The sequence below is a fragment of the Coturnix japonica genome, chromosome 8, assembly GCF_054131305.1.
Source record: "Coturnix japonica strain WE chromosome 8, WE-NBRP24, whole genome shotgun sequence".
NCBI lineage: Eukaryota > Metazoa > Chordata > Aves > Galliformes > Phasianidae > Coturnix > Coturnix japonica.
This window is the reverse complement of record NC_140670.1, coordinates 30,899,360-30,919,602: the sequence shown is the minus strand read 5'-3', so window position 1 is coordinate 30,919,602 and position 20,243 is coordinate 30,899,360. Positions and strand designations below refer to the sequence as shown.

Genomic DNA, 20,243 nt, shown 5'->3' with positions numbered 1-20,243 from the left:
TACAATCATCATAGGTTATATCGCTTCCTTTTAAAAGTTGCTTTGGGTCTGAATCTAACATTTATGATTTGCCCTTTGCTGCAAACACTCAGCGCTGAGCTCTTCCATGGAGACCTCTGGTTCCCACCCATCACCTGGTGTGCCAAAATGCCCTCCAGGTCAGTGATTCTCTGCTTTTATTTCCCAAATTTCAGAATATTCTGCTCTATTAATAAAAGACAGCTCTTTTTTCAGACTGATCCTGAATAGTAATTCTTCAGTCAAACAAAATAACATCTCCAATGAGGCTGGACGGCTGTTTCCCAAATCAAGTATATGGATGTATTCTATGCACAGCAATGAAGCTTGGTTTTCACCATCCAAAATGCCCTGCAGCCTCTTTGCCCTTTTCTGTAGTCAAGGGCAAATGTTGTTCTCATGAGCCCTATTTGTCACGTTTAGTTCTGGAGGACATTGAGATATACAGGCTTCTCTCCTCGAGTACATTTCAATATGTATTTTGTGTAACGAGAACCCAAATCCTCCCCACGTTATTTCTGCTTTAATCACTCTGTGCTCTCCCAAGATTGCTTTAATCTCATTTGCATCAGCTGGAGTGACTGTGGGTGATGAGGAGTATTTCATCTGCAAACAGAGCCCGGGTGCTCGCCTGGGAAGGAACTGCCTGTCCTGGCTTTGTTACAGCAGAGAGTGGTGCAGCATCCCGATGTGGGGAGCAGACAATCAAGAATTAGAATGAACAAAAGCTATTTCTAAGGTTTTCTTGAGGACCTGTCAAGTGTGATCGTTCCCTTTTAATTTGCCAGCAAATGGCTTTTTGACATGTGCTAACTCCAGAGGAGCAAGATGCCGAGTGCAGCAGACATCATTTTGTAGTTTAGCCATGACATTGCTGTATATGAGAACTGAAAAGTTATATAGATATTACACCAATATATAAACCATGTGTGTTAGAAAGACAAGTTCAGCTCTGAAATATTTGACTTAGCTATGCTTTTCACTTTCAATTCGTGCCAAACATGTGCTGGAATGACTGATGGAGTCATACGGTTCCCCGAATAAAGCACTTTATTGTGCACAGACTTAGAGCCTCCCAACAGTTGTATTACAGAAGCTTGAAGATTAAGATGATCCAACTGCTTAGGGGGTATGTTCCACAATGAACATTTTGTTTTGCCTTTTTTTTTTATTCCCCCCTTCCATCTCTCTCTCTTTTTTTGCCTTAAACTGTGTCATTGGTTTGCTCAGCTGGTCACACGGTGATGCTGACCATGCTGCTAAGCAGCAAGTGCCCTTGGAAGCACTTATTGCTATGTTCAGGTTGCACTGATGGCTTTCCCCAGTCATTGGGGTGTCGTGGGGGAGGGGGCTGCATCTTGTTGCAGATCATTTCATTGGCAGAATGGGGTTTAGGAAGGGAATATCTCCTGCAAGAACAAGTGATGACAGGAGACAGTTCTTCAGCTTATAAAGCTGAAATGTGAAAAAGCACGTTTGTGGTGCTGTATGTTAGAGGGGTCAGTGTGTCTCAAGCTCCTGTTTCTCAGCTGAGCCATCAGTGTGAAGGATCAGGTGGGCACAGTGTGGGTACATCGCACAGCTGCACCCAACCAGCTGGACACAGAGCTGCAGAGAGTGTTGGATACAGAACAAGCTCCACACCTCGAGCACTGCCTGTTGTTTGGAGCCCCTCATTACAAGAAAGACATTGAGGTCCTGGAGTGTGTCCAGAGAAGGACAGCAAAGCTGGTGAGGAGTCTGGAGCACAAGGTTTATTAGGAGCAGCTGAGGGAGCTGGGATTGTTTAGTGTGGAGAAGGGGAGGCTCAGTTGCTTTCTGTAACTCCTGAAGGGCAGCTGCAGTGAGGTGGGGGTCAACATCTCCTTTGTATGTAGCCCTAGTGGAAATGAGTCACAGCCTGAAGCACTGATTGAGCACCTGGTGGAAGGCAGGGCCAACCCAGGGGAGCTCAGGTGCAGCTGAGTGAACAGAAGGGCTGGAGTCAGGATCCACCCCTTCCCAGCCCTCATTTAAGGGTTGGCAGTGGAGCTGAGGGTGTTTTGCTGGAGGTTCTGCCTGAGGTCTTCCACAGGTAAGCAGGTTTTTTTTCCCCCCATGGTTTCTGTGTCTGTGGTTGCTGCAATTTGCTGCATCTTCATTTTCTGCAGCCTAGGACTTTGCTACCCCACTATCATTGCTTTCCATCACATTATAGAGTTACACCAGCAATAGGATGAGAGGTTGCTCCAGGGGAGGTTCAAGTTGGACCCTAGGAGAAACTATTCGGAGTCTGAGAAAAACAGTTGATTTTAAGGCGAATTGCTCCTTCTTATATCCCATGCAAGGCTTCCTTTCTTTAACCTTTACGCACTGGAGTTCCCAGTGTGTTTTCATATTTATTGTGATATATTAGTCTAATTAGACTTACTGTTATATTAATGAGTGGCTGTTCGTTGTTAATCCCATTTCAAATGGAGCAGCTGCCATTCTTAAGGATGAGGTCAGCAGAAACTGTGAGCTGTGTCTGGACAATGTTTGGCTTCAGTAATGTCATCCCCCTCTTCCACCCTCTGGCTGTTACTTTGATTATGTGGTGGATGACATGAAGGGTGGCAGAGAGTGGGGCTGCAGGTGGGCACCGTTTGGCACTGGGGTGGGTGAGGACAGCAATGAGGTTGTGGGACCCCTTGGGGTCTTGTGGGCATTGTGTGATAGTGATGGGGATGAGAAGCATAGGTGCTGTTCCCAATGCCTGCACAGGAAGGAGGCAAATTGCCATGAGTGGGTTTTGTTGTGGTAAATCTGAACAGCTGAAGAGATGGATCAGCTCATCTCATCCAGTCCTGCCTGCACTGGGGAGTGCTCGTCTCTTTGTTTATCATAAGGAGAAATACACTGTGCAGCCTGACTAAAAGCTTATTAATTTTAAGTAGAGGGAAACTTGAAGTGTGTCTGGGCTTCTTCAGGAGGCAGTGGCCCTTAAACCGCGATGTCACGTCGCATGCATGGAGTTTGTTTTGCACAGAGCTTGAGGGAGCTGACATAGAAATAAAAAGGATGACAAGTCTTTTAACTGCTTGGCCAACGAGTCCTCGCGTGATAAAGTGCAAGGAGGAGTTGTAGATGTACACTGCAGATGAAAAATACGTAGGCAGCACAGAAGTCTCTGACAGATCACATCTACTCAACTTGCTGTTTGTACAAACTGTCTTTTATATTATCGAGAAGAAGAATGAAGGGCACTGTGCAATCTTATGGGCTGCTCCTGTTGGTGTCCTGATCTTAAAACAGGGCAAAACAAACAAACAAGAAACCCAACTGGTTTTTTTCTTTGCAATATAAGATCACCTGCAATAATTTAAACAAAAGCAGCATCCGGATAAGCAGCAAAACATTTTGCTGAAGGAAAGAATCTAGGCAGAAATTGATCTTGCATTTTATGAATGCTATGGCTTCACAAGGTTCTGCAAGCCCTAAAGCATGTCTGTTCTGCTTCCCCCAAATAAATTATCCTTCCCAATAAAGATAGAGCTGTTGCCCATAAACCTGTCTTGACGTCTGTCTCCAGACTATCAACACTTGTATGCTATGTGCGTTTTCCAGCGTGCAGATAAATAAACACGTGTGTAAGATTAAATTTGCTCATTGTAACCTTGTTCTTCATGCACCACAGGCATCGCCCTGTTGTGTAAGTGTTCCCAAGTAATAGAAGTAGGAGGGGCAACACTAAACCATACTTTGTGTAGATGTGGTTCACTTTTCACGTGGTATTTTCATTGCAGTTGTGCTTTTTGTACCCTTGTATAAGGAGGAAATAATGTATCTGTGCGCCTGCAAATGCTGTCTCCCTTTCTTCTTCTGTTTTGGATGGTGCTGTGATGTTAATGATTTGTAGAGTTAATAGGAAAGGCAATGTGGGAATAGCAGGAGGACTTTGAAGCCTCCTGATATCTAGCTGCAGCCCATGGCATAGTAGGGCTATGTGCTATGTGGAAGCGATGCAGACAGTGTGTCTGTGGAAGGGGAATTGTGCTCATAGGGTTTCTTAAAGCCTCAGCTGCACAGAGCGTGCAGAGTGCAAATCCTGTAAAATAATGGAAGGGCCTGAGTCACTCGATTCATAGAGCTGAGTCTGCTCCAGTGAGCCAAGAAAGCAAAAAGAAACTGGGGCTACAGCCAAACTTTTCTCATTTCTCTGAGATATGCTTCATCAATTTCTGCTCTGTGAGGGAGCTTCATGGCTGATCATCACAATAAGGGGCTGTGAGGATCTGTGCAGTCCAGATAGACTTAATTAGTAATAATAAGACCCTCCTGGGCTGGTGGGTTGATATCCTCTACCCCTCTGCAGGGTCAGCCTTATCTGCAGGGTTTGGGTCATCACTCCCATCCTTGATGTTACGGGTTTCTTGATATTTCGTGACCTCTTTGCATGTCTGTATAGAAACACTGAAGCCATGAAGACAAGTGAATGCTGAAGTCTTTGGCTGTATGTGGCTCAGGCTTGTTGAAATGGAGCGCAATCACACCTTGCCACATTTAGTGGAGTAAGATGACACATGAAGTGTTTGGGGGGATAATGAAATGCCTACGATTAAACCTGGTTATACTGCCAAGTGGAGTCAACCTGGAACATTCAGGCACCTGGAACAGGCTTGTTCCCTTTGTGCTCTGTGGCTCAGACTCACAAAGCACATGGACCAAGCAACTCCACTGCTGAAATAGGAAGGGTATAGGGGAAGTCTGAGATCATTATCTGTTCTTTGGAGCTTGTGTTGTACCAAAGCCAGGTTTGCTCCTGTATAGTTTTAAAGCTGGATTTCAGGTGCTGCATGGGTTGGTTTGCTGTTCCCTCTTCAGCTACTCTATGGTTTTTCTGTATCAGCCATTCAACATCTAATTGAAAATGGAAACCATCTCCACTCCTCTCTCCCTGAACCCCAGCTCTCCTATGACACTGTATAAGTTTGGACAGTAGCTGCACGGATGTGCAATGTTTTAATGCCTCATGCTTTTCCTGAATTATTTCCTTTTGAAATGGGCTGCCAGGTCCCTTCAATAACAATGTTCCGGTCATCACACCCTGCTCCCTCCTAATGTGAAGTGCTTCTCCCTCTCCTAGGTCAGAATGTGGACAACAAGTTGGAGTCCTTGAGACAGCAGATGCTGAAGGACCAGTCAAAAGATTATGAGATAACAGTTCCCTTCCTTTTGAATGGAGAACAGTGGAGACCAGCAAACAGCATTTATTCCAAGGTTAGTCTTTGTTTGGCTGTTATTTTGCTCTAAGTTGTTCAGCTGCAAGGGGGAATGAAGTGTGCTTACATCATCATAGCTGTTGTTAAGTACATGTATCTTAGTAGAGGGTCTGCAGTCTATGATTTTTACTTCCCAAGCTGAGAAATTGAATGCTACTGTAAAGTAGCATTCATATTTCTAATGGCAGAAATGGAAGGGCAATAGAACTTCTAATGAACTTAACATACATGCCTTAAGATTGCCTCATACAACAGCAAAGCAGCTCCAAAATGAGGGTGGAATACTGAACAGAGGTTGTTCTATCTTGACAGACCCTGATAAGCTTTTCTCCTCCTTTTCCTCAGCCATTGGCTGATGAAATGGGAAGCTGTTTTGAGGAGGAGAGGTCTGTTTTCTGTCTCTGAAGCTCCAGATTGTAAGACAAGCTGCTGTTGCCTTTGTTATCACCAAAGATGTCATGAGAGTCTCTTTCCCGACCTTTCTAACCCAGGTTTTTTAGGTCCGCTGTTGTTCCACTTTCTTTTTGACACTGTTCTTTTAATCATCAATGTGAGCAGAAGGAAAGTTAAACTTTTTAATTGTGAAAATAACTAAAACGCACTGACAGTAAGCATGAAAACAGCCCCAGTGACCCATTAGAAGTGACTTTCTGTACTGCTTTGGGAAGGTGTTTGGTGGAGAAGTCCTCCTTGGCTACTGCTTTGTGTCGTGCAGCTGACTGACAGAAACAGATATGAGAAGAGATTTCAGAACAACAGACCTGACATTCAGATGGATTGTCTGGGTGAAAATGTTGCTTTCATGCTCCTCTTTCCTCCCTCCTAAATTGGAGAGAAAGGCCAGTCCTCAGTCTGCATATCTGCAGTGATGAAAGGGATATCATTGTGGGTGTATAATGGCTTATCTTAGAGAGATAACACAGATGGCTTGGTCCTAGATGTATGCAACTCTATTTTTGGATCATTTAATTAGTAACAGGCGTTCTCCATACTGAGTTCTTTCAGCTACTCGCTGTAGCTCTCTGAAGGGGTTACAACAGAGTATCTTTACGTGAGTAATGATAATATGATTTATATCATTAATTTGTTTCCCAGAATTGCCTTCAGTTTAAGATGAACATTAGGGAAGATTTGTGGTTTGCTAGAAAGATCCACGTGCTGTATCAGCACTTTTTTTTTCCCCCTTTGAATACTTCTTTTCCATAGAAACTGTTATAAATTAAATACATAAAAGTGCAGATCGGGCTGTGGGAAGAACAACAGCCTTAAACTGGTAGAGGAGAAGAGTAATGAATAGCTTGTCACATAAATATTGATCAAAAGCATAAAAGCCAAATCCTGTTGTGTTCGATGGTTAAATAGGACCTATTGTTCTTCAGCTTATTTCAAAGTGTTCCTCTATTTTATTTTAATTCTAATGGAGTAAAAAAAAAAAAAGAGTACCAAGTACTGCGTACTTGTAACCAGGGGAATGGTATTTCAATAGAATATATAGGAAAATAAATAATGGAGTGGCTATAAAAATGCCAAAGTATTAAAGTTATTTGTGTATAGATAATTGCCTTGCAATGAAAGCCCCATTCTCCAGTCCTCTGATCATAAATACTCTTTCTTAACAATTAGTCCCTCAGAAACCACGCTAGTATTTAATGTAGCGTACCCATTTGTTCCTATCTTAAGGATAAAACCAGCCTTTTATTTACCCCAGGAGTCACGGTGCTATCTGCTGGAATAGCTCATTCAGAGCTTGTCAGGAATTATTATTAAGCTACTGACTTTCTTCTTGAGGGTCGTCTATGCTGTACGCTGTGCAGAACAGAAGCAAAATGGCCAGTGGTGTCTCTGCTATCACCAGTCCTGCTGACTGCCCACACAGACACCATCCTGCTCACCAGCACTGCTGAAAGATGTTACTTAGCTGTAACCTACTTCTATTTTAATACACTTAGGGCATAATTTTTCAAGGACATCTAATGATATAGGTACTTCCTAAGCATTAGGCTTCATCTTAATCACAGGAATAGCCCAGTTTTAAAATCAGGCATGTCATAGAATTGTACTTAATGGATTTGGGTTTTCTTTAGTGTAAATGTAGTGTTTTGTTTCTTTGGAGAGCCTATCATCATCAGGGCAGATCCCTTCTCTTTCTTTTTTTTGTCTCCCTAAATTGAAGTGACCAGAGACCAATACAAACACACACACACGCACTGAAACAGGCTGCCCAAGGAGGCTGTGGATGCCCCATCCCTGCAGGCATTCAAGGCCAGGCTGGTTGTGGCTCTGGGCTGCTGGTTGGCAGCCCTGCACATTGCAAGGGTTGGAACCAGATGATCTTTGTGGTCCTTTTCAACCCAGGCCATTCTATGATATATGCTTAACGTACACTCATTTCTATAGTTAAGTGTATGTTGTTTTATTTCTTTATCAAGTTGATGATTCTTAATTTTTCTGCTGAGTTTGGAAAGTACTTTTCAGCTGGACTATTTGAGTGGTGCTTGGTCACATTCCTTTATTATCTGGATATAATATTGTGTTACTAATTCTGCACGTGCTGCTAAGATTAGTGGCTGCTAATTTGAGTACCCAGTTGCTGCTGGTTGGATCTACTGATGAGTAACTCGATTTGTGCCTATCTGATGGCAAAATGCAAGGTCTGTATGTCCTTTCAAACAATAGCTGCCCATATTCTATGCAGATGTGATTTCCGCCTGTGAGGCTGTGTGTGCATTATAGGAGGTGTTGATAGGTCATTATACTTAATGGCTAGTTCCAGTTCGCTTTCCATTTCTCCTTCTTTCTGTCATTTGTTCATAATTCTGCATTTGGTGTCAGCTCTTTTCACGGTGTTTGGTCCAAACCCAAAAGAGTTGGGTTCTATTTTTCTTATTTTTTTCCAAGTTTGGAACAATTATATTTTTTTAATTGTATATTATTCAAGTACAGGAAAAAGACTCTCTTCCCCACTTGTTCCCAGCTGAATATTTTTCTTCAAACTTGGCTTGGTTTTTGAGTCTCAAGCCAAGTTTGATGAGACTCGGGTAAGTGATGTTTTAGTACACAGAACACTTTAGGGAAGATTTTCAGAGGACCATCTGTTTGGCTTCGGTTTTTATCCTCACACTCTGTTAGGGACACACAGTGGTTAATGTGTGCCAGATCCTTGCATCACAGGAGCTGAGGGGTCAGATAATGCTGCTGCCTTAGGCTGGAGTTCCGAGATCGTTCTTTGTAGGGGCACAAGTGTTAGGTGGGCATTCAGGGTTTCTTGGATCCCTTTCTGCATTTGAAAGGTTTGAATGATGGGGAAATGCTGTCTGCTGGGTGCCTCACCTTCAAGGGTAGATATGAGGTGGTTGTAATGCTTGGATGCATCCCAGTGTGATGCTGCCTTGAGCTGGCGTTTGTTCTCATGGTCTGACAACTCATTAATGAACTCAGCTCTTTCCTCTAACTGGGGCTCGGTCCAGAACATAAAATGCATGGATTTTCTGGGAAATTGAAGGCTTTTTGTGCAGATATGATATGATGAATTATGCAGGTAAATGCGGAGTCTTGAGGTCATGCTAAATGAGCACAGGTTTTCTTTCCTCGGTCTGGTGGCAGCCATCACTCAAGTGTGGCTTTGTTTTTTCTCTGGTAATGGCCGTACAGTGTCTGTAATGTCATCACCAGCATCTGCAGTGGCTCAAATATGACCACAGGCTGAGCACCTTGCACTATTTAGTCACCTGGGGTTTCCAAAAGCTTACAAGAAAGTGGGGCACAACTTTTCCTACTGGGTGATGCTCTGTGTCTTCAGTGCTCATGAGTGTAACTTTGTGAGTTTGGTCTTTGTGTCCATCTGAGTACAGTATCAGACTGCTCAATACGTGTGTATGCTCCAATCAGGCTACGATTACAATTCATTTAGATTTTAGTGTAAATTTGAGTGTAGCTGAACATGGGCAGGTGTTGAAGGGCCATGCAGAGTGAGTGAAGCTGTGTGTGGTTTCTGAAAGGCCATATACAAAGCTTGAAAGCCCTGAAGTCCATCAGGTTGCTTTGAGTTTGCAGCCTGTCAGTCCAGGCTGCTTTTGAATGATGCAGAAGGCATTGCTTCTCATTAAGCTTGGGTCATGCAAAGGGGATAATGAGCAAATTTTGCTCTGTTATTTCTTAAAAATGATGAGCGGGTGTGACTTGGAGTGAGTGTGACTCAGTTTCCTTCCTTTGGCTGCTGTAAGTCAGGTTTGCTAATTGTAATCTTAAAGAAATGATTAAAAAATAAATAAATGGAGAAGAGAAAGATGAGAAGGCAGAGTTCCTTATTTTGTAGCAATGCTCTGTGTTATATTACACTTTGAATATTAACTCTAGCAAAGAAATTCAAAGCTGAAGATGAAGGCCATCTATAAATATATACTTCGAGCATATTTCTTCTGTTTTTTAACTGTATGGTTGTCACAGCTCAAAGGATTCTGCATGTAAAGTGGCAGAATATTACCATTTTTACTGCTTAGCATGCACTGCGTCCCATTGAGCTTGCAGAGAAGCAGCTTTTCTGCCTACCTTTCTCATGAAGCATCGTGCATGGATTGCTGTCATAAACAAACATCAGAAGTCTGATTATTGATATGTCATTTTGGACACTGCTTGCTTGAATCTAATGTGAAATTCACCACTATCTTCAAAGGCATTGTGTCCTCAGATGGCTGTTAGTCAACTTTGTGATTCTCCAGATTATCAGATGTTGTGCTGGTTCTTTCATATATTTTTGTTATGACTTCACAGTAAGGGCCTAACCCAACACCTACTGAAAGTTTGTATCGCCATTGAAACAAAAACTAATTGCAAGGAACTAGTAGGAAACTTTGAATTAAAAAGTAAGAGAGTCATGCAGGAGATTTGGGAATCTACTGTAAACTGCCAAGAAAGGGCGAGCCTTACTTGTTAGTTCCCATCTTTTCTGCTCACAGGACTCTGTTTTGCCTTGCAAGCTAATGAGGCAGGTCTGCTGGTACAATCATGGATAGGTATAGAACGGCTTAGGTTAGAACAGACCTTGATCCTCCAGTTTTAAGTCCAACCTGGCCTTGGGCATCTCCAAGGATGGGGAATTCTCAGCTTCTTTGGGCAACCTGTGCCAGCCTTGCTACCCTGAGCTCTGCATGCAGGCTCCTTTCCAGCATTGCTATGAAGTTACCCAGCAGAACACCCCAGGGTAGTGGGGATTCTCCTCTTGCTGCACCTTCATGACTCCAGCACAGCGTTTGATGCATGAAGCACAGCTGAGAGCCCTGCTATGTTGGATCAGTCATGTAGTATTCGGGCTTTACAAGAGCAGACCCATTCAAGTTTATTTCATAACTGGCATAGCCTTCGTGCAAGTGATAATTGTTTATATTCCCTCCAACAGAGCCTCCTGCTGTTCTTTTTCATTTGAAATAATTACCAAAGTTTAGACTTCCAGACAATTGTATTAAGGGGAATCATACAGCGCTGCTTAAACAAGGCTTTGAAGGCTGAGAGGACAGCTTTCAGAGCTCTTTTACATGGCTGTTTTACATATCTTAAGAGAGAGAGGCATAAACAGAATTTATAGTGCTCTCCATAATTTTATGACTCATGAGTACCGAATACGAGAGGCAGCGCTGTGCATGCTGTTGGGGCTGTGTCATCAGCTGGGAATGCAGCTTGGCACAGCCATTCACATCAGTGTGAGACACTGCACTGATCCTCAGTGAAGTTCTCCAGGAGATCTGCCCCTGGGCTTTTAATTAGTAACCTGGCAGTCATTAATTCAACAGCCAGTAAACAATGTGTTATTTCTTTGGCTTTTTATTGTACATACGGCCCTGTGTTATAGGGCTGCTGTGAGGATTAATTAGTTGAGAAATGCACCATTATTTAATAACTCTTCTGCGTTTGTTTAATTCAGTAGTAGTGTGTGGAATCTATTGGGGTGGAGATGCCCAGGTTCTCCCCAACACTGAGTGATCAAATCAGCCTAGAGCTGCCCCTCTCCATTTGCCTGATGCAAGAGGGGTCATTGGAAAGGGAAACACATCCTCTTAACCAGTCCTCTCCCATCTTCATTTTCTTTAGGGGGTCTTGCTCCATCTGTACAGCGGCCACAAGTCTGGTGAATTCCTGGATCTGAGACCACCAATAAGAGCGTTTTGTTGCTGATCGAGTAGGGGAAATTCTTTTCTCTGTCTGCACTGAATCAGTGCCCTAGTTTCAACAAGATACACCAGTGTTCATTTCCTGCCTGAGACGCCTGGGCATCCTGGGACGTGTTAAGCAATTGGGATTCGTCCCAGAAAACGGTCCATTTCATTTTTAGCTTAAGTGATACAGTGTGTGAAGTTTTGTGGGATAGTTCAATCGCAGGATAAAGAGCAGATAGCGTGGAGACATGGAAAGGGGAGTCTGCAATACACAGAAAACTTGGAGCTTTCTGTTAACCGTCTGCCCCACCTCAACCCCCTCGGCATTTTGGAGCCTTCTGTAGGGTGAAATTCCCCTCTATGAGGCTGCATCACACCGGGCTGTCGGGAGGGATTTTGTCATACTTGGCCAGTGAGGATTGCTGTGATGTAACGGCCCTGGGTGAGCTGTCTCCCATACCAGCCCAGCTCCACTGCCAGCAATTGTGTGCACCGTGGGCTCTGCAGAACCATTTTCCTTGCTTGCTGCCCGTGGCCCACCAGCAATGAGGTAGTGTCTGAGATCAGGGCTTGAGGAATCTGCCTCCGTAAGGTGATGGGGCTGAGGTTCTTTGGGGGGAAAACAAATAAAGCGAAGGTTTTGATGTTAATGGTGCAGTAACCCTTTAAAGTGGTGCTGAAATCCCAAATTAAGTCCTTGCAATTAAGCAGCGTTACACTGGTTTTGTAAAGTGCTTGTACTGAGGCACTTTCATATTGAATTAATTTAGCTTATGCTTGGCTATTTCATCTCTCTTGCAACAGATCTTGTGAGAGTAAGGTATGAATTTCAGCGTTGGAGTAAAACAATGCTTTACTTTCCAGCTGTGAGCACGTGATCGTTCTCTTACAGGAAAAAGGAGAATCTCCCTTGTTCTCAGTTCTCATTGTGATTGCCCTGAGTAGAGCTGAACGCAGTGCAATCCCTGCAGCAGGCTCTCTCCCACAAAATGGGGCCCTCTGGGTGGTGGCAATAGGATCTGGGGTGTTTTCAAGGGCTAAAGAGGACCACCATGGTAAATAAGAACCATTGGCATATGCTGTGATGAAGACCCTTATCTCGGGGAGCCAAAGTAAATTGAATTGTCCTCAATGTATGTGTATGTTAGGGATGAAGAGGTAAATGTAGCCGGTAGATCTGCAAAGTCCCATTGTTACGAGCTTGATGCTTTTGTTGTTGAATTATAATTCTATTTGAATGTGATTTATCTCAAGCCCCGAGTGATTTACTTTTTCTATAGGGAATTTCTCATTCCTCAGAATTGTAACAAAAAATCGTAGAGGTAATATGCAGCTTAAAGCTTGATAAGAAAAATATAATTAGCATCGATAATAAGCTTTTTAAAGGTGGCCGTGATATGTTGACAATGAAAAGGGTTTTAAAGTGTTGCCATTTTTCAAGAGAGAGAATGGCTTCCAAAAATCCTGATAGTTATAATTGAAAAGCTACCAGAGTCTGCAGATGTGTTACTGGACTCGAATTCATCCCCACACAAGGATGTGCTGGTGATGTTTCTGGTCAGTGTAACATCAAGTCTACTGGTGATACTGGTGGTACAGGAGCATGTGTTTGCCCAGCCAGTAGAGCATCAGGGTGCTCAATAGTGACTCTGGGGATGCTGTCTGAGGAGAGGTCTCGCCACCACTCTTGTTTCACAGCAAAGCAAAACGCATTGAGCTCAGATGAGATCTGCACCCCCTGCTTTGTGATGGACCTTCCCTTCCTTGCCTCAGGTCCCAGGATGTGAGTCCGTTCTTTCCTCTGAGGTCTGAATCGTGCTCAGGAAGCTGAGCTACCTTAGGGTCAGTGTTATTTTCCTTCTGTAAAATGAACTCATTCCCTCTTCAACTCTGGCCATCTCCCTCCACCAGGAGCTACTGGGCGGCTCCTTGGCAGGCGTCTTCTTCCCCTTTGCTCTCCCCATTGACCACAGCCTTTGTGGAGCTCTTGAGCAATGCAGTGCTAAAATGGCTTTTTTTTCCTGGGTCAACCTGCCAAACCCTTCCTGGCAGCCATCACCCTCTGGAGTCATTTGTCTCCTTCTGGTGCTCAAAAATGGTGTCTCGGAATAGAAGCCCATATATAATTTCGATATTCAGGAGAACAGTATTTATAACCTGAGCCCACTTAACTGCACACAGGAGCAAATGTTTCATGTCAGAGCTGCTGTTGAGCTAGGGGAGGATCAGGTCTTCATTGAGATGCCTAATTTTTGCACACTGGTGGATGCTGTTTTCCGGTACACTTCATTTGTGTGAGTGTTGGAGATGGCAGGCTCTTTTGGGCAGCGATCTTGGATGAAATCCTACACTGGTGTCTCTCAGATGACATTATTTACTTTAGTTTCACCCATTCCATCATCTTTCCCTGGATGTTTTCACATTAAGTACATCTTGTACTGAAAAAGAGACGCTGCTAAAGGAGGTCTGCTTCGACTCCTGGCAAATGACAATGAGACAAAAGCTCAGGGATGTGTTAATGTAAACAGCCGTAGTATCCCTGCCCCAAAAAGGGCCGTTTCCTTGGCAGATCCTGCATCAGCCTTTTTCAAGTGAGAAGGGAGTTTCTGGAAATGAATCTGTTGCAGGAAAAGCCAATAAGAGGAACTGTGTGTAATTTTGTCCTCAGTTACTTCTAGAATGTTGCTGTTTTAGCCCTGCACGCTCCTTCCAGCCCACACTGACATGGTCAGGGTACAGGGGAAAAAAAGAAGTGGGATTCCTAAAGTGAGTATCTGCAACAGAAAGTGCCTTTCTCTTGGTTGCAACAGACAGAAACATTGTTTAAACCAGACTTTTTTGGCATTTACTGGCATTACTAAGAAAGAGTTGGCCAGGAAAGTTGGCAGAAGGAGATGAGTTGGATAAGCTTTAAAGATTTTTTTTTCTCCCCTATAAAATGAATATCCAGAAGCTGTGTAAATGTATTTTTCTTTTTCACTTTAAAAAGCATATAGAAAGACAACATGCGCTCTTCTTTGACTGAAATGGCATCTAAGCCGTCGGTGCCCTCCAATTCCTATTCTCTCCATTAAAACGATGAGCAACTAGAAAGAAAGAAAAGACAAAACACCTCAGGAAATCCCTAGAATGTTTATTCAGGAACAGACCAGCCTGTTACAGTCATTAGCTTGCAAAGGTATTTCTGCTATAGTCAGAGGGCAAAGTGAATTTTAACCTTTTATTGCCAAGCTGTGTCATGTTTGGTAGGGAAGGAATTATTGAGATACATCAAGGCCTATAAATTACTGTAAATTAAGTGAATGGCTTATATAAAAAACAGAATCACTGGAGTACTTCCCTTAGAGAGAAATTTGAATCAATTTAAGTGCTTGTAATGGAATACAAAGTTCTGTTGCTTACTTTCCTGAGTACCTATTTATTACTTTAACATTTCTGATTGTAAAAGGCCCTAATTGCAACAAGAAAAAGATGCTTTGAAACGTTGACCTCCATTTTTATTGTAAGTTTAATGCAGAATTGCTTGCAGACGTGGTATGTTGATTATAAAAGGAAGAAAGGGAGTAGTGCTGGACTGGTTTAAGCTCTGATCTGTGGGAGCCCTCCAAGCACAACTGGTTGTTTCCCAGGATCCCCATAGGAGGGGAGAGGAAAGGAAAATGCTGCTCAATGGAGACAAAGCCTCAAGAGCCTGGGAAAAGAATGAGTTGCAGAGGGCAACTTGAAGATGTGGATAAAACGTTTCCTTTTTCTTTCTTTTTTTAGGATAGAAACCTAAATTGCTTGCTTTGTACAGTTAAGCATCTCTCCTTTTACTGTCTTGCCCTTTTACATCTGTAAAATAGGAATGAAGTTTAACCCAAGCCATGGGACATCAATTTGATTTCAGCAATGGCCTTTTCAGATTAAAAAATGTTATTTGTGCTCATACTTGCACACTGTGCAACTTCTAGGGAGCAAGGATTTGCTGTTCTGGGGGAGAGATGGATGTCTTGCACGTGTGGATAAATCATGCATGTGTTGTCGGAACAAGGGAACAAATATTTTCAAGACTGTGTTTTCCAAAGAACAAGTGAGGAGGAGAGTTTGCAGTGCTGAGTACAGGGGTTTCAGTGTTGTAGTCTTGGAGGCAGTTTAAGAGCAGCTTGTAAGAGCTATGAAGAACATTAATTGGGATTTTTACAGCGTATGATGAGCTCCATAAATCAGTCCAAGTCCCCTTTAGCACAGTCACCTTTCTTTGATGGAGGTGACACTGACATGAAAACACTTTATTTTAGGGAACGTTTGAGAAATAGCTTTTTAGAGTATTATGTATTTTTCTTTCACGTTCACATTTTTACTGCTCTCATATGTACAATTAAGTAATCAAGCATCAATTTGTTTTTAAAACACCACTTAATAGTTGTAATACACTCGTGTGTGTTTAGAAGGAAACTTCAATGATCGAAGCTAACTCCCATTTCAGCCTTTGCCTTTGAACATCCAGAATTTAGTAATTCCTCCAAACCTGTACATTTGAGATAGGAGAGAATGATGTATGGATTTTGGTCGTTCCTTTAAAGGGGATTTCTCACTGCATTACTGAATTTCATATCATAGAATCATAGAAAGGCCTGGGTTGAAAAGGAGCATCATGTCCTTCTATATCTGTACCTTCCATGCTGTCCCATTCTGAACACAAAGTTTGCTGACACTTTGCAATGCAGAGGTACCCCTATCTGCAAACACTTGCTGTTTGTAGAGGTGCTCATGAACCTTTTCAGATGCTCCCCTCTCTGTAGTCTGCTCATAGGACCAGATCTGGTGCAATATATTATGTTTAAATAGTGCTCTGGTAAGATTATTTTTTTAAGGAATATAATGGAGTTGTAATTCAGTGTATTTAGATGCATATTTCAGAGAAAGCTTGGGCTTCTTGCTTGCTAGGGGAGAAAAAACGAGCTGAGTGTCTCAAGAGGAGCTATTGGGATGTGCTGTCCATTACTAATTCAGTGGCTGGTGTACTCCTAAGTGCAGTTGGGAGGCTCTGGATGTGTCTCACAGACCTTCAAGGCACTGAATCCATTAAATCTCACAGGAGATTGCAGCCCTGGAGACTTGTATGTGTTTCGTACTAGATCCTCATTGAATCGCTACTGGGAAGGAGAGGAGTTATTAAAATAAGTGACCGCAGGGAGCAATAAAGTGAAAGGGAATTGCTTAAATAAAGGGACGAATGATGATCTTTAAGTTATCAGTCAGTGAGGGCACATTATCACCTTTCTTCATGTTGTGCAATGCAGTTGATGAGAGACTGCTATTAGTTTTAGTAGGAGTGATAAGGGGAACAAGTAAAAAACACATAATGTTGGAAATATCCTCAATAATTTTTGGTCAGGACGGTATCTCTGATAAAAGCAGTTTTTATTCGCGATTGCAATGGCGGGCGCCCTGATGGCAGAAGCGCACTTATGGACATGATGTTACAGTTTTTATACCTTTTCTCCCAGATGTTTTCCCCTCCCATCTCCCCTTTGGTTGGGTATTACAATTTTACCCGAGGTTTGCATTTGTTAAATTTGTTAGTTCACTTGCTATCTTGTCAGTCGCCATCCTGCTGTTTCTGTCTCCAAGATGTCTCGGTACTCTTATCGTATTGATATGTTGATTGGCTTCAAAGCTTCTTCCATTCTGTCCTAGAGGCCTTTGTTAAACAAAGAGCCCGGGGAGGGGGTGATTCCAGTCCTTCCCGATATCTCTTCAGGCACATCCTAAGGTATGTCACGACTTGTATATTTTTACAATGCGTACAACAAAACACTAAAACATACATTGTTGCTAGTTTATACGGGCATATTGTTAGTTCTATTTCAGACAGCTGGACAGACAGGAGCTGCAGTCTTTGTACATAATAACTTCTACCTAATAACTACAAACTGCTTCACTTATATAATGAGACCTTGAAATAAAATATTCTTATCTTATTCTAAATGCAGAAACAACATTTGATTCCCACAATAACAAGTCTGACGGAGTGTAAGGCTGCCAGCAGCCACCACAAACCTCTCCTTCCCTGGGAGAGACCAAGTGGTCCATCAGCTCTGGAGCATCTTATTGGCTGCTGCTGAGCTCCCTATGGTTTGTGATGTTGTTCCTTTGGAAGTTAAGGCCACTGGTTATATGAATTAGTCTTCTGTAAATGAATGCCTCTATAGCTTCTGCTGCTGCATTACATGTAATATGGGGCAGTTCTCCTGGCAGATGAGATAGGTCTGCTGGATGGAGTGTGGGGAATGGCTGAAAGGCATGGCCTGTGGTGAGGAGCAGAGAAGTGGGATGTCAGCATAGATGGGAAGAGGCTGGGCAAGACATGATGGATCTTCAGGTGTGCAGAAGGCTGCAGGAAAGTCAGAGGCAGTAATTCATTTCAGTGGCACTGTCAGTTACACTCCCTGTCTAGCAGCAATGAGAAGAATGGCCTTACAAGGCAGCAAATAGGAGCTCGGTAATGAAGATAATGAGAAAAGGATGTACATACGGTGAGGAAGGGAAGCTTTGAAGTCTCAGATTGCACTTGGTTTTCAGAAACACCAGAAAAACAGCTGCTAATGAGAGAGGTGTAGTTGGTCCTGACACAGGGCAGGAATATCTTAATTCCCTTAAAGCACATTTTCTGTGGTTCAGCGTGAAGCAAAAATCATTCTTCCTCTTTTATCCAAACCTGCCCTGTGTGTTTTCACCATCTTGAGGTTTCAATGAGATTTGGGTGTTTTTACTTTTTAGATGCATGAAGCTTCATAGAAAAGACTTCAGCTTTTTTTCTGAAGATGAAGACTTTGTCGACTTTGTTGATTTTCTTTGTTGGCTTTTCTTTCTCTTCCAATTATTAGTTTGGTACAGCTTAGAACTGGGCTCTAAATAATACACAGACAACTGAAACATTAATTACAATGCTGTCCGAACTGGTTGAAGAAAGAATGTTCCAGCAGAAGTTGAACCTTTTGTTCTTTTAAGTCTTTTTCATTAACTCAAGGATGTACATTCAAATCACGGAAGCGGGTCAGGATGCCAGGGAGGTTGGGTTATTTATAACCAGAGGAGTTTGGTGTAGGGAGAAATGAGGGTCCTGGCAGAGCTTGTTATGTTTTGTGTTGTGCTTCAGAGCTCCGTTGTAATCATGATTGAGGCAATTAGCCTCTCCATGCTGCAGTGGATCATCCGTAAAATGGAGGTGGTGTTACATCTCTGTCTTGCAAATTGGTGCCATCTTACACATGGTGAGGTGCTCACAGCAGTGATAGAGGCTGCTATAAACAAGAAAGACACTTAGGAAAAAGAGCTGTATACAGCCTAAGGAAATCCTTTTCTTTGAGGCGTTTTGAGGTACTGCAAAGAGATGGATGGGCCGTTATGCTGAGACAGGTTACACAGGAACACAATGTCCATATGAACTGTTGACTATGTCATGCAGTAGCACTTTCCTGATTGCTGCTTTCCAAAGTATATGGTATAAAATACCACGAACAGAACTGGAGGGGGAAGGTTCATCTTTTGAAGGCTGGGTGAAGTCTCTTTTGTATATCTTTCTGGATTCCATAGAAAATGTGTTACGCAGAGATATTCAGGCTTCACCAGGAACCCTTCAATGGCTTTCTGGGAGTCCAGTGCCATTAAACAATGCTGGGTGGCTCCTATCTCTATCATCTGTTACTGGGAGAAGCATCGAAACTTCAAAAGATTTTCAGAAAGGGGGAAGGGAGGAGAGGATTTAACTGCAATGCATCATAAATAGACCAAATCCTGAGATGACAATTTCAACTGTTTACAATAAGCACTCAGTAACTCAAAACACGTGTCAAGTCCTTCTATTAACTCACATGGGTTGTGTTGCAGAGCTGTTTTATTTTCAATTAGCAGTGAACAGAGACATGGTGTTGGGTTTGGGGTTTGGTTGGTTTTTGGTGGGTTATTGAAGGATTATCAGAATAGAAACAGTCCAGAGCAGATTGTTAGTCTTTATTTTTCATTCCTTTCAGCATCTTTTCTGCAGCTCTGTGTTGGTAGCTATGAAACAAGCAAGCTGGGTGCCTGCAGGGGTGGGTTCCACCACCTCTCTGGGCATGCAGTGCTTCACTACCCTTATTGTGAAGGATTTTTAAATCTAGTCTTTCCTTTTTGTTTTTCCACGTAGGATAGTTGGCTTGTCATTCAAGGTCTGATGGGAAGACCCCTCTTGTGTCTAAGTGGAAGTATTATCCTTCAGTGGACAATAAGTCTGTAGTGCTGATGAGAAGTCAGTAGCATGTGGCATATTAATTGTAGAATCATAGAATGGCTTGGGTTGGAAGGGACCTCAAGGATCATCATGTTCCAGTCTCCCTGATGCATGCAGGTCCACCAACCTCCATATCTAATACTAGATCCATCTAATAATTCATCCACTGATATTAGATCTGTCTTCTACAAATGCCAAAATGCTGTGTATTATGGCCCAGCCCTGGGCACACTGACGTACTCAAGTTTCTGTAGGTTTAATATTGGAAAGAAAAATGTCTAAAATAGGAAGCAGAGAATTTGAGAGTTTCACCTTTAAACCTTGATCGGTGTGTTGTGTTTGCTGCAGATCTTTACTGCATTTGCTCAGGCAAACCTGCATCCAGTATATGGTACCTGATGATCTTTGTTATTCTGTTAGCTGTGTTAATTCACTGACTTTTGGGGCAGGCTGGCAAAGGCGAAGAAGAACTGATATTTAAAAGAAAAGGGGTTACAGGAGGAGTTGATCCAGAAGCCTGGATTTTGCACAGGCAGATCCTCAGCTGAGCTCCTGTTACATGGATAATCCAAACAGCTT

General features: G+C 42.8%; 1 protein-coding gene across 1 annotated transcript in view; it reads left to right on the top strand.

Moving 5' to 3' along the window:
• ADAM12 (ADAM metallopeptidase domain 12) overlaps positions 1 to 20,243 on the top strand; it is a 149,110-nt gene that overhangs the window by 5,348 nt on the left and 123,519 nt on the right. Inside the window, exon 2 of the mRNA XM_015867592.3 lies at positions 5,123 to 5,256. Within this exon, the coding sequence (XP_015723078.2) occupies positions 5,123 to 5,256 (134 nt within the window). The remainder of the gene's footprint in view (positions 1 to 5,122; positions 5,257 to 20,243) is intronic.